General features: G+C 43.4%; 1 protein-coding gene across 8 annotated transcripts in view; it reads right to left on the bottom strand.

The window, feature by feature from the left end:
• Window positions 1–1,617: 1,617 nt before the first annotated feature.
• XPNPEP3 (X-prolyl aminopeptidase 3) overlaps window positions 1,618–18,207 on the bottom strand; it is a 151,974-nt gene continuing 135,384 nt past the window's right edge. For 5 of the 8 annotated variants that reach the window (XM_089684854.1, XM_089684857.1, XM_089684853.1 and 2 more), the window contains 3 exons: window positions 13,730–13,850; window positions 7,895–8,066; window positions 1,618–2,423 (listed from right to left, as the gene is read on the bottom strand). In XM_089684854.1, the coding sequence (XP_089540980.1) occupies window positions 7,903–8,066; window positions 13,730–13,850 (285 nt within the window). In that variant the 3' untranslated portion in view covers window positions 1,618–2,423; window positions 7,895–7,902. Of the gene's footprint in view, window positions 2,424–7,876; window positions 8,067–13,729; window positions 13,851–18,207 lie in introns of all 8 variants that reach the window. The other 3 variants (XM_089684858.1, XM_089684859.1, XM_089684855.1) reach the window with 2 other exon arrangements.

Here is an 18,207-nt window from a genome sequence, read left to right as displayed (position 1 = left end):
GTGGGTGGAACCAAGGGATGTGTTCAGAGATGGGTAGGGGTGGAACCAAGGGATGATGTTCGGAGGTGGGTAGGGGGTGGAACCAAGAGATGGTGTTCGCAGAGGGGGGGTGGAAACAAGGGATGGCGTTCGGAGGTGGGTAGGGGGTGGAACCAAGGGATGGCGTTCAGAGGTGGGTAGGGGGTGGAGACAAGGATGATCAGAAGGAGGGAGTACCTGCACCTATTCTCTGAGGAAAAAAAACCCTGCCTACAGTTCAATATGAATCCCATAAGAAATAAAAGTGTTTTGCCTGCTCAGTCATGTTTTCTTTAAAAATGGTACATACTGTATATTACCAGTGATCCAAGGGTATGCAAACTTTTGAGCACAACTGTAAAAATAATACAAAGAAGAGGTTTTGTGCGTTACATAACATGTATCCATCCGTGTTAACGATGTGTTAAAGGGCCCGACAAATCCCAGGTGGCAGGTCGCCATGGCAACTAGAAATCGCATCCTGGCATCCATAGACTTTAATGGGAAAACGCCTCCCATAGACTTCAAAGGGGAGACCGCCTGCCATAGACTTCAATGGTAACATGCCTCCCATATACTTCAATGGTAACATGCCTCCCATAGACTTTAATGGGAACATGCTTCCCATAGATGTCAATGGGAAAAGCCTCCCATAGATTTCAATGGGAAAACACCTCCCATACACTTCAGTGGGAAAAATCCTCCCATAGACTTCAAAGTGAAAACTCCTCTCATTGACTTCAATGCGAAAATATCTCTCATAGTCTTCAAGGCGAAATTGCCTCCCATAGACTTCAATGGGAAAACACCTCCCATAGACTTAAATGTGAAAATGCCTCTCATAGAATTCAATGCGAAACGCCTCCCATAGATTTCAATGCAAATACTCCTGTCAATAGCAATCCTATGTGAACACTTATCTCCACAAGCCACGCTATCACTGGAACACACCGCTACAAACTTGCACAGGGCCTGTTTCATAATGGCACTCAAAAACAATGCATGTGGATCGTATCTGTGTAAATCATCTCAATAGGCACACAAAATATCTAGCCTGTCATATGAATCTGTGAGTTTCAAAACATATCCAGAATCGCATATGTGTGAACCAGGGCGGCTCCATTAACACTTGGGCGTTTTGGGATTGTACCAAAATCGTTGTGATTGCAAAACGCAGGTTCAGGTGTCATTATTTTCAATGGCGCCTAAAACGTGGTGCAGTTTTGCTGTGATTGTCACGTGGCAAATTGCCTCGTGTGAAGTCCCGGGAGCAGACAACCCAGGCTATGCTAAAAAAAAAACAAAAAAAAATGGCTCTTAAACTTTTTAGCTGGCTCCTAGATTCAAAGCAAATTTGTCATGCCCTGAACATTAGTATAAAAACCCTAATTTTGAAAAATGCCATTAGTGCAGCCCTCCACCTGTAGAGAAAGAACTCACCAGAGGGGCCGACCTCCAAGTTATATGTAGGTCCTATAAGGCTCAGTATAACAAATATTCTAATGATGCAACCAGAGTACATTCCTAAACCAGCTACACAACACTCCTTCACAAACTACATTCGTTGTGACCTCAGACAAATAGAATAAAGCAGAGAACTGCATAGCACTATACCATTTAATTATTTTAAAAACAAACAGTGTAACAAAGCTCACATTTCATACGCACACCTCCTGAAGATGTCAGAATGACAAAATGTGTTGAGCAAGGGCCATTGATATTATCACATGTACACATGCTAGTAAGAATCTGCTGGGGCTCTGTAAACCTGGGAGATTGACTATGTTGGTATTGTTTAATGCAACATATGCACTTGTGTGAGTTTTATTATGCTGTTCGGTCCATCATGTGCTGAACCCCAGCATCAAACCTCTAACTGGTTGATGTGAACATGGCAACAAATTATAATAATTTTCTACCACCTGTCAGGGCCCTTCTGTATTTAAGTCCTTGGCCCTAATAGAAGGGCTGCTCTCCTAGGTATTAGGAGGATTAGTAATGTGTAGTGGGTTTCCCACCCTCACATCCTCATTTAATTTGGCAACTTAGTTCTGAGAGCAGGAAACTCTTCTCAAGGTTTCCAATTTTTGTTGCTGAAAGTGTTGAATGTTGCTAGTCCAGATCTCATGGTCATGAGCTCTCCCGATAGAAACTACAAGTGGCCAATTCCACACAGGCAGACATGTCCAACTGTTTCTGTCTCTCACTTGTGCTCCTGTATTGTCACTTTGCCACATGCTATCCCAATAGAAACTACGATTGGCTGTTTGAACACTCATTAGGCAGTCATATTTCACTGCTGTCACCATCAGGAAACCCGCCGTGAGCAATAATGTGCAGCAGTTGCTGGAGCAAGTGCATGTATCAGCAAACAGTTGCAAAGAGGCTGGAGGAGATCAAAATCACTGCAATGGAACAAAGGAATAAAAATTTATTTTATTAAAAACAATATTGTTTATGATGCAAAATGTCATTCAACTAGGGTTTGCATATACTTTTAATGATGTACATATTTTATAACTTGTATAGTAATTTCTTGTATTGGCATTTCATTGTTAATATCAAACATACTGTATGTCCATTTCCATAAAATGTTAATCTGATTCACTAATGATTCTTTAATCCATTAATTTCTTTAATGGTGAACAAAAGAGTGTTGAGCTACGTATAGGCTATGCTTTGTGGGGTGAGTACCTTGATCAGTGGATCATCTTTGTATTGACTATAATTGTCGTTCACCCCCCACCTAAAAATAGTAAACCGCACTTTATAAGCCTTTTCAGGAGTAGCTAGTTTTTTTCACTGTCACCTCCAGCACTGAATGTATGTACTAGCAGGGGGTATTTGGGTGTGCAGGCAAGCACCCCAAAATATCTCTTAACAGAAGCTGCCATTAAGACTCCTATAGCATATTAATATTTTGACATTTCATCCCTCACTGGCACTAGGTTGTTGTGAGCAATAGCAGAAGCCAGAGAGTGGGACTACTTAATTGCAGCCGGTCTATACTTGCCAACACTTATTTTAAAGTTCAGGACCAGTTAGACCCCAGAGCAGTGATATACCTTCCACCGCTAGAGCAGGAAGTTGCTGTTGGGGGGGGGGTGTGTATATATATATATATATATATATATATATAATGTTTTCCCTCATTACACACCTACAGTATGTAATAATAAGGATTTTAAACAAGGAGCTGAAGTAACCCCTTTTTGGAGATGGGAGCTTTCCATAGTAAGGGGTATATTTATAAAGCAGTTAATGTGACATTCAAACATTTACAGGTGGTGACCTGCAGTGAATGTCATATTCATTGCTTTATACATATGCTCCTAAGATTTTTGATACACTATTCAATTTTTATAATTAAAACATTTAGATTTTCATTAAGAAAACCAGTAAAAATACAATGTTTTTCTTTGCATGAAATCTTTTTGCAGAAGGTTGATCAGAGGGGTTAGCTGGTCTGTGGTTATGAGTTCTATGGGCTAAGCAGAAGTCCTGCAAGTACTTGCTGCCGAAGTGAATAAGGAGAGGGTTAGGACTCCTCCAATCCCTGTGTGAACCTCCTACATTATGGGAAGAGCGAACTGTGTACATGCATAGAATTGCTAATTACACTGTTAAGCTCAGGCCCGATTAGACCACATTCCTCAAAGGCCAAGCTAGTCAAAAACTCCTTGGAGGTAGTGTCACCATCCCATGCATGCAGTCAAGAGTATAAGGCTCCAGAGATTTTCTTTATCTGATTCAAGAAACGGGAAGTCCACTCATTCTGACATGATCCCTTAAAATTAAGCACTCCATCCACCAATTTAGTGGTTTTCCTGTTAAGGCAGATCACTGGTCTATACACAGTGTGAGCAGGTATGCAGGTACACGCTCAGGTGGGGCCCAGGACCCTTCAGGGTGCTTCTGTTCAGTACAGAAGAATGTATTGAACTGTGGTTGTGTTAAGATGTTCTTTGTAGCCGTAGAGGCACTAAAAGACATGAGGCCTGGAACAGCAGGCTAATCTTCCAGATGCAGGGTAGAATGTACCACATCAATAAGGCCTGACAGAACCCTCTGTAAAAATGAGGTCATGGCAGGAGACTTTTTTGTCTCAAAAACAGTCCGTTCAGAGGTAGACTGCTGGGAATTAAAGTCAGAAGTGGTGACAGGGCCCATAGTCCTGGCCTAATCAAGGGGCCAGAGAAGGACTCTGCAAGGGATGGCATCAGAGCATGCTTAGAACCGCTGCAGCCAAAATGTTCGGGTAGCTGAGTGCAGCTAGTCCTGAGTGGACATGAAGTTCCTTGTGGAAATTGGGAAGCACATGGCCCCATTGATGGAGCTCAGGAAGACTCTGATGATGACCCTATAACAATAGGGGGTCCTAGGTTCTAGCAACCTGATGGCCAGCACCATTGAAAATGCAGACCAGGTAATGTATATGTAAACAGAGAAAAAGAAAACACTTCAGTATCCAGAAATGTCTGTACCAATATAGGGATATCACAGTATGAAAAGTTTTATCATAACAATGAAACATAAAAAAGGGGAAAAATTGTATCTAATAGAACGGTTTAACAGAAAATATATACACATAAAAATACGTATAAGCTATGAGGGGTGTTCAAGAAAAAAGGGGAATTTTACAAGTATAAAAAGGGATGCTAGCGTGGTGGTACTACAGGCAGTGGTAAGTGGCAAATGTGTCCTATTACTGATAGGTGGCGCACATGTCGTGGGCCAGTCCAGAGACTGTTAATCAAGATGGCAGACAACTGCGTGTGCATGGAACAGCATGTGGTAATGCAGTTTCTTGTGAACAAAGGCATAAAACCCATGGATATCTACAAAAGACTTTAAGCACAGTAAGGTGATCAGACGCTCAGCCATAGTAAAAAATCTGAATAGTGTAAACGTTTCAAAGATGGCCATACATCCATTAGTGATGATCCTGGCCATGGTGGTTCCCAGCCCACAGCAGTCATTTCTGTGAACATTCAGCATGTGGAATGCCTAATCCAGGATAATCGAAGCATAACCTGTTATGTAATTTCACAAGAGACAAATCTTTCTGTGGGAATGGTGAATACAATCATTCACAAAGTGAGGCAGACTGTCCTAGGATGGTTCAGGCGTACTGACATATCTTTCTATAGTGAAGCTTTCCAAGCATTAGTTTAATGCTGGGATAAGTGTATAAATGTAGCAGGGGAGTAAGTAAAAAAATAAATGCAGTTTCCTGTATATATGTTACAAATATAGAGAAAACTTTCCAAAATTGTGTCAGTATTTTAAATGAATAATGGTATAAGCTAAGCATTGGGAGGAGGATGATGGCATTCCGGGCAAGCTAGTCATACAAAAGGATAAGGCAAAACCAATAGACGAGTGGCTCAATGAGTATCATGGCTGGTGGCTGCTTCGTCAGAAGTTATCAAAAGAGAAGTGTGACACAACAGGGCAACTAGCCTTTTCAGAAGGTGGTTAGCAATGTCAGTCTACATTTTTTTTTCTGATAAGTACATTTCACAGTATCTCATGGAAGTGAGTACACCACTCACATTTTTGTAAATATTTTATTATATCTTTTCATGTGACAACACTGAAGAAATTACACTTTGCTACAATGTAAAGTAGTGAGTGTACAGCTTGTATAACAGTGTAAATTTGCTGTCCCCTCAAAATAACTCAACACACAGCCATTAATGTCTAAACCGCTGGCAACAAAAGTGAGTACACCCCTAAGTGAAAATGTCCAAATTGGGCCCATTTAGCCATTTTCCCTCATTAGTGACTCATTAGTGTTACAAGGTCTCAGGTGTGAATTGGGAGCAGGTGTGTTAAATTTGGTGTTATCGCTCTCACTCTCTCATACTGGTCACTGGAAGTTCAACATAGTACCTCATGGCAAAGAACTCTCTGAGGATCCGGAAAAAAAGAATTGTTGCTCTACATGAAGATAGCCTAGGCTATAAGAAGATTGCCAAGACCCTGAAACTGAGCTGCAGCATGGTGGCCAAGACCATACAGCGGTTTAACAGGACAGGTTCCACTCAGAACAGGCCTTGCCATGGTCGACTAAAGAAGTTGAGTGCACATGTTCAGCATCATATCCAGAGGTTGTCTTTGGGAAATAGACGTATGAGTGCTGCCAGCATTGCTGCAGAGGTTGAAGGGGTGGGGGGTTAGCCTGTCAGTGCTCAGACCATACACTTCACACTGCATCAAATTGGTCTGCATGGCTGTCGTCCCAGAAGGAAGCCTCTTCTAAAGATGATACACAAGAAAACCCACAAACAGTTTGCTGAAGACAAACAGACTAAGGACATGGATTACTGGAACCATGTCCTGTGATTTGATGAGACCAAGATAAACTTATTTGGTTCAGATGGTGTCAAGGGTGTGCGGCGGCAACCAGGTGAAGAGTACAAAGACAAGTCTGTCTTGCCTACAGTCAAGCATGGTGGTGGGAGTTTCATGGTCTGGGGCTGCATGAGTGCTTCTGGCACTGGGAGCCTACAGTTCATTGAGGGAACCATGAATGCCAACATGTACTGTGAAATACTGAAGCAGAGCATGATCCCCTCCCTTCGGAGACTCGGCCGCAGGGCAGTATTCCAACATGATAAAGACCCCAACACACACCTCCAAGATGACCACTGCCTTGCTAAAGAAGCTGAGGGTAAAGGTGATGGACTGGCCAAGCATGTCTCTAAACCTAAACCCTAGTAAGCACCTGTGGGGCATCCTCAAACGGAAAGGTGGAGGAGCGCAAGGTCTCTAACATCCACCAGCTGTGATGTCGTCATGGAGGAGTGGAAGAGGACTCCAGCAGCAACCTGTGAAGCTCTGGTGGACTCCATGCCCAAGAGGGTTAAGGCAGGGCTGGAAAATAATGGTGGCCACACAAAATATTGACACTTTGGGCCCAATTTGGACATTTTCACTTAGGGGTGTACTCAATTTTGTTGCCAGCGGTTTAGACATTAATGGCTGTGCAACTTATTTCGAGGGGACAGCAAATTTACACTGTTATACAAGCTGTACACTCACTACTTTACATTGCAGCAAAGTGTCATGTCTTCAGTGTTGTCACATGAAAAGATATAATATTTACAAAAATGTGAGGGGTGGACTCACTTCTGTGAGATACTGTATATGCTTAAAGAAGTATAGTGCATTTTATTGGTCACAGAAATTGAATATTTATTTCAGTGGAATACTTATTTTATGGCGGTTTAGGCCAGATTCACACTTCCATGCTGGGGTAATGAGCACATTTCTGTTGTGTGTTACCGCAATGCATGGTAATGCAGATAACAAATTGCAGTGCTATTAATTTTGAATGACTTTCCAATGCACGGCAACACATATGTGTTGTAGCACACTAAAATGCACAAAGGTGAGTTGCATTAGTAAAAAAAAAAAAAAAAAAAGAAAGAATCTGTGATTTTAAGCAGCCATTTTATTTTAAATATGCTGCTAGTGTACTGCAACGCTATGAGCCACTGCAGATGTTTGTTAGGTAGCAGGAGGTCATACCATGTACTGGGGTAAAAATGTGTTGAGTCTGCAATGAATTAAAAAATTGACAATTGAATATGTCATGTTAACCCAGTTTTACTTTTGGCTAAAAATGGAATCAAATCAATGTTACCAGAATTTGATTCTTACTTTTTAAGGTAAATGTAAAATATGTTAAAATACATATCATACAGTTTTTCTACATGAAAGGCATTTTTCAAGTTTAGGTGTGTGTGTGTATATATATATATATATATATATATAATGTGTGTGTGTGTGTGTGTGTGTGTGTGTGTATAATGTAAACACATCGTGCATCACTTTTCTTGTTTAGGTTCACACTTCTGTATCTTATTACTTTTATCATCAGCTTTGCCCACAAATCTGTTGTATTTCATAGATTTCTTTAGGACACTCAGCAGAGAGAATAACGGGAGCCCCTTCTGTGATTACTACATCATCTTCAATGCGAATTCCCACACCTCTATATTTTTCAGGGATCTCAGTGTCATTCAAAGGAATGTAAATACCTAAAATGAAAAAAAGTTCAATTGTACATGTGCATTTCATTGTATTTCCTGTTGCCTTTTTCTTTTATTTCAATTTCACCTGTTTTTTTTATTTCTTTTAAAAGCAGAATTTAAGTTGCAAACAAACAAATTCAGTGAGGTGCTTATTGCGTTGTACGTTTGCAACACTGTAAACACCAAGACTACATTTACAGATCTATTTCCATCCTTTACAAGACAACTTTATGTACAAGAACAGTCATGCAGTAACAATCAAAGGGCCCACATAGAATGTATCCAGACTTATATTTGTTGCATTCTGTTTATGGAGCTACATGGATGTGTAAGCATTTGTGTTGTATCAATACAAAAATTTGTCTTTGAGGGCCCATTTTACTTTGATGTTCTGGTACATCGCCTGTGTTAACATGCATTGTGGCATATCTTAATGCCTGTTGCAGCATTAATAGGCAGCCTATTCAAATCAATGGGCTGTCAACCCACCACAGCAGGCAAAAAAACTGACATGACTTTTTTCTGAAGTAACAGACGCCATCAAATGGTATTGCACTACTGTCCATTTTTTTTTTTTTTGCTGCAATGCATGTGCATCTACGGTGCATTGCCTTTTTGCATTTGCGAGCCATGCAAAATGAACAGCACCAGAATGCACTGGAATGGATAAGTATAAATGGGCCCTAATTATTTGAATAATACATTTTTTGCAAAGCAAACATGGCTCACAATATATACAGAGATTAATAAATGCACTCATACAATCTCAAGCCAATTGTGCAGCACACCAAATACTACAGAGGATGAAGCTGGAAAGAAGTTCTACTATTCTGGCGGCTCTGCACTGGATGGAGAGGAATGCCCCCTGGCCCCTCTTTGGTCAGACTTTTGGCTAAGGGTCTAACATTCCACCTTGCTTCTTAATCTCTGGTTTAAATGGCACAGCTATTGTACCCAAGTTCTAAGAGAGAGTTGCCTGTCACAAGCTGTCCTCAATATTTTTCTCACCGCGTCAAGTATTGTTCCTAGAAGGTTTTCTCCACATGGTGTGAGAACCACAGTCTCAACCCATTGCTTTTTGTTAGACTGGGCTCTCCGTTTTTTACAATTGGGCATAGATAACTACTTAGCACTGAGTATCATTAAAGATCAAATCTCAGGCCTTGCAATTTTGTTTCAAAAGTGTTTCAATCTGATTCCCTGGTATATACTGTATGTTTGCTAAGACAGGCAGGGAGTGAGGGAAGAGTTGTTGCCCAAATTGTCCACCTCGCCAAATTGCCTATGGTCCCCGATCCCCAGAGTTTGTTGTCTTTCAGGGCTCTACTTTTAAGCCCTATAGTGAATCGACTTTATTGACCTTCTTACAGAGGGTGGCCTTTTGGACTGACTTGGAGGATGTCCAAGGAAGTTATCTGTTGCTTTTTTCCACAGGGACAAGGTGGTCTTATGACCCCATCCTTTTCTTTCAGAACACAGTAGTTATGTAGGAGTTAGTAGAAACAAACACAGCACCCAGTGGAAGACATGCTATCAGGCACACATGAAAGTTTTGAAAAACATCAAAGCCCCTAGCTCTTTAAAAGAGTGAAAATTTAAGACCCTGTCTGCCAAAAAAAGGTAAGTATAAGGCTCCATGTACACGGGACACTTCTGAACGATGGAAACTGACTGCTGGAAAACGTAGGTTAAAAAACGTCTGTTTAACCGCGTTTGCATACCGTGTTTATGCATGTTTATGCGTATTTGCGTTTAGAAGCGGTTTTTTAAAGATAACCTCAGGAGACCTTCCAAAATGCCCAGAATGCACTGAAAAACAGTAAAAAATATCAGACATTTTGAGAGAAATAGAGAGAGCAGAAGCAGAGAGAGCTGTATTTGTTGAGATTAGCTGTCTTTTTTTTGTGGTGTTTGGATGTGTTACAGCTCAATTCTGTGCAGAAATTGTTGCAGCAGGGTCTAACATATTTTCTTTCATGCGAAATCTCAAAGTGTGGTGTACCAGGTCCATTTGAGTACTGGGAAAATGCTTTGCATGTATTTTTCATGATGAAAAAAGGCTCTGGATAGCATCTGGAAATGGAAGAGTTAAAAACATTTTCCAAATGCAAATGCTTATAAACGCGGTTAGCTGCATTTACAAGCATTTGGCGTTTGAAATGCTGATAAAATCTACTCCTGAACGCAAGTTTGGTGCGTTCAAAAAAATGACTGAAAACTCAACTGCCTATAAACGACATAGTGTACATGGACACATAGGAAAATGTTAGGGAGTGTTCAGGGGCTGCTGAAAAAAATGCAGAAAAGCTCCTAAACGTGAGTTTATCAGCCGCAGTGTACATGGAGCCTAAAGCTTCTTCTTCTACAAGGTAGCTGTATTTTAAAGGGCTAGTTCACCTTTACCATAAAACTGCATATGCAGGTAAGGGGTGTGGGAGTCTGGACTGTCACACAGACAGAAGTGAGCATGCCCGTAAATGAAAGTGCAGAAAAACACACTGAGGAGGGAAAGAAAACCAAGTAGCAGCATGTCTTTTAACCAAAGGTAGCAGCAGATGGTACATAGGTTCCCTGCAAGGGTTCCCTTCCATCAAGTGCTGCCATTGTGTTTTGGATGTGCTAAGTTATATAGGGGCCAGGGGGCAATAGCTCCAACCCCCCTTACCCCCTTTTCCCTGCCATCACTATCCAATGCTGGACAAAGGAGATGGAGCTCTGATTGACTGCACAGAAGAGAAGGGGCCTTACAGGCTGTGTAAACCTTGAGGCAGGGGCTAAGTGTTGACTATACCTTCTCAATAGGAACACTCATAGTTGGGCTTCAACCTAGGGTGGAGGTACAGCCAGCACTGGCAGTATTAAAAAATGAATTTCATTTGAAAATTCTGGCACAGATTTCAATTGGACCAAGTATGATGTGCACGGGGTCCCCTCTTACCTTTTGGCAAGAGTTCTTTAAAAGTATGGCTAAAGTCAAAATGTGTCTCTTTAGTTTAGATGGAGTAGGGAATTGTGAAACCCCGTCAGGTATTTTTCTATCTGTGCCCCAGTGGGGAGATTTCCCTTCACCTCCTGTTCTGTAGACATGACAGGGTCAACGGGTACTTTAGCAATACAGCAAAGGAAAAGCTGTACTGTTTAAAACTGTACTCTGGCCAAACAGATAAATACACAGATAAAATACACAACAGATGTTTTACCTGCCAAAGGACATCTGGTTTTGAGATTTACACAGTTCTGCCACACAGCACAGTTCTGTCCAGTAGGACACTGTACTGGGACTGTGATTGGGCAGTGGAATGAGAAGCAGCAGACTGATGCAATTATCTCCCCATTACTCTCTACCATCAGTAAACACCTTACACTGTAGCACAACTGTTTCCTTGTGCTGCTCCTCCCTCCCCTGGTCTGAGCATTGCTGTAAAAGGACTGCAAGAGGCAGATACCAAGACAAAATCAGGTACTTATGCTGCTTGCATTTAAAAATACATGATTTTGCATACTCACCATAAAATCCTTCCCTCTGTACATTGGAGGACACAGATCTGTGTTAGATAATCACTGACTAGGTATATCGTCACCTGCAGGAATAGGACACTAGGTGCACTACATAACAAAAGAGTGCTGAGCACAACCCCTGGTCGTGGCCACACTGCCTGCACAGTTACATGGCATAACAGTGCAAATAACACAAACAAAATATTCACACATGTAGGCAATAGAAAGCCAGAGGGGCGGGTGCTGTTTCCTCCACTGAGCGCAGTGAAAAGGATTTTATGGTGGGTGCAAAAGATCCTACTTTCTCTTTAATTTATTGGGAGGACACAGCTCTACTTTAGATTATCACTGACTGGCATGTCCCAAAGTAGTGCCAAAATGTGGCGGGTAAATAAACAGTGTGGAAGTCAGACTAACAGCCTTAAAGGAAAGTCAGTTAAACTGACGTCTGTCAAACTTTATGCCCAACACTTGCATTGGCTGATGTTACCATATCCACTTTGTACAATAAGGTGATTGTATGAACGGACAACCAAGTGACCGCCTGAAAGCCTAGGATGCACTTACCACTCTGCTTCTCAGAGATTGATGAGACACATATATACAAAGGTTTGTCAAATCCAGCATGAGGTCATAGCAGTCTATACTGCAAGGCCCTTACTTGGGACCTCTACAATCACAAACAGGGACTGTCCTATGAAATCTGTCCATGGCATTCAAGTACACCCTAACCCGGGGTGTCCAACCTTTTGACTTTCCTGGACCACATTGGAAGAAGAAGAATTGTTTTGGGTCACACATAAAATACACTAACAATAAGTATAGCTGATGAGCAGAAACATTTGGGCAGATCACAAGTTAATGATCACTGATATAGATAATGTACAATTCTGAGTAATAAAACTTTTTTTTGTAAAATATTTTATTATAAAAGTAAGAGAGGGCAACATAAAACTAGTGTGATATTTGACACTGCTTTTGATAAACGCATCAATATCTGGTTCAATGGATATAGTAGCAATGCTCAATGAATTCTCAAGGTATTTTGGTTATAAATTTATCCTCTGTGTGCTTCAACCTCAAAAATAGTTGCTCACAACAATAGGTGCAGCCAAAAACTGATGACATGAATAAGGCGTGATTGTGAAGAGTGGGATATTTTTATTTTGGAAGATAGAACGTATAAAAGTCCAGTAAAGAGACACTGTCAAACTTTTCTTTGGCCACATGTTGGCTAAGTGTAATTGCATTTTTAAAAAAAAAAAAATCAATAATTTTAAGTAAGCGTTTACATTCCAGGCTGATCAAGGCAGAAGCCCTACACAAACATGGGGCTAGAACTTCCACTACTCCCATGGGCGCCACAACCCTCAGTGCCACAGTCTCTTTAGCTATAAGTCGTTGGACTGCAGGGCTGTGGCTCCCGCAGCAGCTGTAAAAGCCTGCAGCCAACACGACATAGAAAAGATTGCCCCAAACTGAGACCCTTGGCTGTGACTTCTCTTTCCACTTCCAGGCTCTCTTTTAAAGGGGCAGAAGCCCAAAAACACACTGGTCCCCAGCAGTAACTCCACTAAGGGGTACATAATATTCAGCCATGGATTCCTGCATAGTGTACAACTCTGATTTAAAAAGACAGGTGCCCCAAAAGTACAGTGGCTACGACCCCAGCCAGTAGCCCCAAAGAGGGACCATAAAACCTCAATACACCCTATACATTTTACCCTTGCAGTAAAATACTGTATAGGATGTGGGGAAGGAGGTGGAACATAAAGGGAGGGAAGGACAGCACCATTCAGAACACCTTTAGAAATCGTGCCAGAGCCACAGCTGAACCTGTGCTGAGGAAGGAACTGCATGCCCTCAAATACTCTAATAAGGGGTAATACTAGGATTTTTATTATCTGACCTGTTGCCCCGCGAGCAACTTACATGAGGAAACCAATAGATCTTAGGATTTCCAGGAGGAACATTTTCTGTCCTTACTCTTAAGACTATGGGTTATAACAGAGTTGTCTACAGCTGAGGAAGTTTTGGCAACCAGCAGGGGCAATCCCCTGGACTCTCTTCCTTCCATTGGGTCCTGGAAAACGTGTATTTTAACATAGACATAAAACAATGCACTCTGTTAAAACCTGTCCTACAGTGTTCGGTAGGAGCACATTTTTTACCTGGTTCTATTGTAATTACCATACCCGGCTGCAGGGACAGAGATCGAGATACATCAGGAGTATCATGTACATCCATACCAAGATAATGTCCAACATGGTGTGGGCAGAGCCTTCGTGCAACCTAGAATACCAAGAGAAAAAAAACAACAACAATGCCTTCAATTCTTAGATTATTACACAAAGGTGACCATGGTCACTAAGAGAGAAAATGATGGGAAATCCAAACTTTTAGCTGTCACTAGCACAATTAGTAAACCTTCCAATTGGAACACCTGTTCCAGTTACAATTGTCTTAGAGGGGAATTCCCTTCACTTTATATACTTATTTTCTCTAACTTCCTGTTAAAAATTCAGAAAAGAAATTATAATGGCTAGTACACTGTATGCTTTTAATCAGTACCAGATAGGTTATATATTAATGAACACTTGTCACCATAAAAATGTTTAAATGTACCTGAACTTACTAGGATCAAGGTTTGTAAGTGTAAGCGTAGCACCCTCCTCTAGTTAAGCTGCAAGGCTAAATGTAGTTTTTGCTTCACTGCAGTCAGAGGAGCAGTAATCTATTGTTTTTGTCTGGTCAGGGATTCCTAGCTGGGTGTTTGATTTCTCTCACCTGCTTCTGGAAGAAGCTTCCAGAATATAGGGCAGGGAAAGTCAAATGTCCAATGTAAATATTCATCATGCCCCAGCTAATCCACATAAAGAGGCATCCAGAAGGTGACCAAGGAGGTGATACATGATTGGGAGACCTTTCCTGAGTGTTCTTTCCTCTCCAGGGAGGGTTCCAGTTCTTCCGTAATTTTTGCCCCTGAGAGATAGCTAGTGAGACAAGAAATTGCAGTTTGCACCTAAGCAGGTGCTGGGCTGAGGACCTCGAGAAGATTGCTAAAGGATTTTTTGGGTGGAGCTCATCATCCTAGAGTCCTGGTCTGGAGAAGGAGCTTTTGTCTCCCTCACCGGCTCCGGGGACATTTTGATGCGGACCCTTGAGTGTGCAAGTACTAGAATGAAGTTAAAGTGTTACTAGACCCACAACAGTAAAATCAGTCTGTAAATGCAGTAAAGCTTGTTTGGTATATTCACTGTGAAACCTAAGGGGTTAATCCCCTGCATTGTGTAAAAAGGTGGTTTGATCCTGTCTTCTCTGATCCTCCCCTTCTTCTACTGTCCACAGTCCATCTGCTGATAGTACAGAGCTCTAGGAGTCACACTGCACATGGTCAGTTTAGTGTGTATTGCTAGAGTTTTTTTTTTCTTTGGGAATGTGCATGTTATCAGTACAGGGCCATTCAGCACAGTCCTGACAAAGGGCCCAGGGTTATGCAGCTTCAGAGGACTTTACCGGTGTTCAACTGGACACTGATAGAAGTCACAAGACTGTTCTATACTGCTGATAAGAAAAGATATTTATCAGTTTATATTTACTAAAATATTTGCATTTCCATGTTGTGTGTACTGTAGGAGACCAGATATAGTGAATGCAGAGTCCTGGGTTTAGTAACACTTCAAATGCCAGAGGTTGCTATATGGAGTGGGACTGCTCTTATAGAGTCCTACCTTGTTACCTCCAGGAAAGGCTGCTTAGAGAAGATTAGTGAGAAGCTGTCCTGTAATTTCTGCTATTGTTTGGAGTATGGTGATCCCTGAACCCTTCTCCTGTTTCAAGTTACTCAGCAATAAATGATAAAAAAGGCATCCTCTAGACCAGCGGTTCTCAACCTGGGGGTCACGACCCCTTTGGGGGTCGAACGACGCTTTCACAGGGGTCGCCTAAGACCATCGGAAAACACATATTTCCGATGGTGTTAGGAACCGAGACACCGCTGCTCTATCCGTCTCCAGGTGTGGGCGGGATGACATGCCGCCCCTGTCATCTGGACACACCCTCGGGATCAATCCTCGCCGGTGATTGGCCGCCGGAACTGTAGCTCAGGAGAGGCACACAGGCGGCCAATCACCGGCGAGGAGGTGGAGCTTGGAGAGCAGGAGCCGAGCGGCACCACGAAGATCGAGCCGGTGAAGAGGAGGAGAGCGGCCGGAGAAGGAAGACAGCTGACAGGTAAGTGTCTGTACCATGGGAGAGGGAGGGAGGGAGCGAGCCCAGGCTGGAGCAGGGGTCAGCAAGGTAAGTATCATTGTGTCAGTGGGAGGAATAGTGCCCAATCATTGGATTCACTAATACCAATGATGGGGCACTATTCCTCCCACTGACACCAACGATGAGGCACAATTCCTCCCCCCACTGACACCAACGATGGGGCACGATTCCTCCCCCCACTGACACCAACGATGGGGCACTATTCCTCCCCCCACTGACACCAACGATGGGGCACTATTCCTCCCCCCACTGACACCAACGATGGGGCACTATTCCTCCCCCCACTGACACCAACATTGGGGTGTTATTCCTCCCCCTGATACCAACGATGGGGCGCTATTCCTCCCACTGACACTAGTGATGGGGCGCTATTCCTCCCACTGACATCAGTGATGGGACACTTTTCCTTCCACTGACACCAGTGATGGGACACTTTTCCTCCCACTGACACCAATGATGGGGCACTATTCCTTCCACTGACACCTATGATGGGGCACTATTCCTTCCACTGACACCTATGATGGGGCACTATTCCCCCCACTTACACCTATGATGGGGCACTATTCCCCCCACTTACACCTATGATGGGGCACTATTCCCCCCACTGACACCAACATTGGGGCGTTATTCCTCCCCCTGATACCAACGATGGGGCGCTATTCCTGCCACTGACACCAGTGATGGGGCGCTATTCCTCCCACTGACATCAGTGATGGGACACTTTTCCTTCCACTGACACCAGTGATGGGACACTTTTCCTCCCACTGACACCAATGATGGGGCACTATTCCTTCCACTGACACCTATGATGGGGCACTATTCCTTCCACTGACACCTATGATGGGGCACTATTCCCCCCACTTACACCTATGATGGGGCACTATTCCCCCCACTTACACCTATGATGGGGCACTATTCCCCCCACTGACACCAATGATGGGGCACTATTCCCCCCACTGACACCAATGACGTGGCACTATTCCTCCCACTGACACCAATGACGTGGCACTATTCCTCCCACTGACACCAATGACGTGGCACTATTCCTCCCACTGACACCAATGACGTGGCACTATTCCTCCCACTGACACCAATGACGGGGCACTATTCCTCCCACTGACACCAATGACGGGGCACTATTCCTCCCACTGACACCAATGACGGGGCACTATTCCCCCCACTGACACCTATGACGGGGCACTATTCCCCCCACTGACACCTATGACGGGGCACTATTCCCCCCACTGACACCTATGACGGGGCACTATTCCTCCCACTGACGAGGCACTATTCCTCCCACTGACACCAATGACGGGGCACTATTCCTCCTACTGACACCAATGACGGGGCACTATTCCTTCCACTGACACCTATGATGGGGCACTATTCCCCCCACTGACACCTATGATGGGGCACTATTCCCCCCACTGACACCAATGATGGGGCACTATTCCCCCCACTGACACCAATGACGGGGCACTATTCCTCCCACTGACACCAATGACGGGGCACTATTCCTCCCACTGACACCAATGACGGGGCACTATTCCCCCCACTGACACCTATGACGGGGCACTATTCCTTCCACTGACACCTATGATGGGGCACTATTCCCCCCACTGACACCTATGATGGGGCACTATTCCCCCCACTGACACCAATGACGGGGCACTATTCCCCCCACTGACACCAATGACGGGGCACTATTCCTCCCACTGACACCAATGACGGGGCACTATTCCTCCCACTGACACCAATGACGGGGCACTATTCCTCCCACTGACACCAATGACGGGGCACTATTCCTCCCACTGACACCAATGACGGGGCACTATTCCCCCCACTGACACCTATGATGGGGCACTATTCCTCCCACTGACACCAATGATGGGGCACTATTCCTACCACTGACACCAATGATGGGGCACTATTCCTACCACTGATACCAATGATGGGGCACTATTCCTCCCATTGACATCAGTGATGGGACACTATTCCTCCCACTGACACCAATGACGTGGCACTACTCCTCCCACTGCAAAATTACAGTTATGAAGTATCAACGAAATAATTTTATGGTTGGGGGTCACCACAACATGAGGAACTGTATTAAGGGGTCGCGGCATTAGAAAGGTTGAGAACCACTGCTCTAGACTGAGCCTGAGTTGTCGGTGTGGATGGAACTGTGTCTATCGTGAGCAGCCTCTGTAGTAGCAAGGGAAACCTGGGCATATTCTCAACAGCCCCTGCAGGATGAACGCTACGCAAGCAAATCACTCCAGCACTGGTATCTTTGGGTGCAGAAAATGGAATCTCCCATACACAGCATACAGCACATGGGAAATTAGTGTGCAGGAAAGGGGTAAATTTACTTAAA

The sequence above is a fragment of the Staurois parvus genome, unplaced genomic scaffold, assembly GCF_062004578.1.
Source record: "Staurois parvus isolate SC_StPar_1 unplaced genomic scaffold, SC_StPar_1.0 ptg000360l, whole genome shotgun sequence".
NCBI classification, from domain to species: domain Eukaryota; kingdom Metazoa; phylum Chordata; class Amphibia; order Anura; family Ranidae; genus Staurois; species Staurois parvus.
This window is presented reverse-complemented; position numbering and strand designations above follow the sequence as displayed.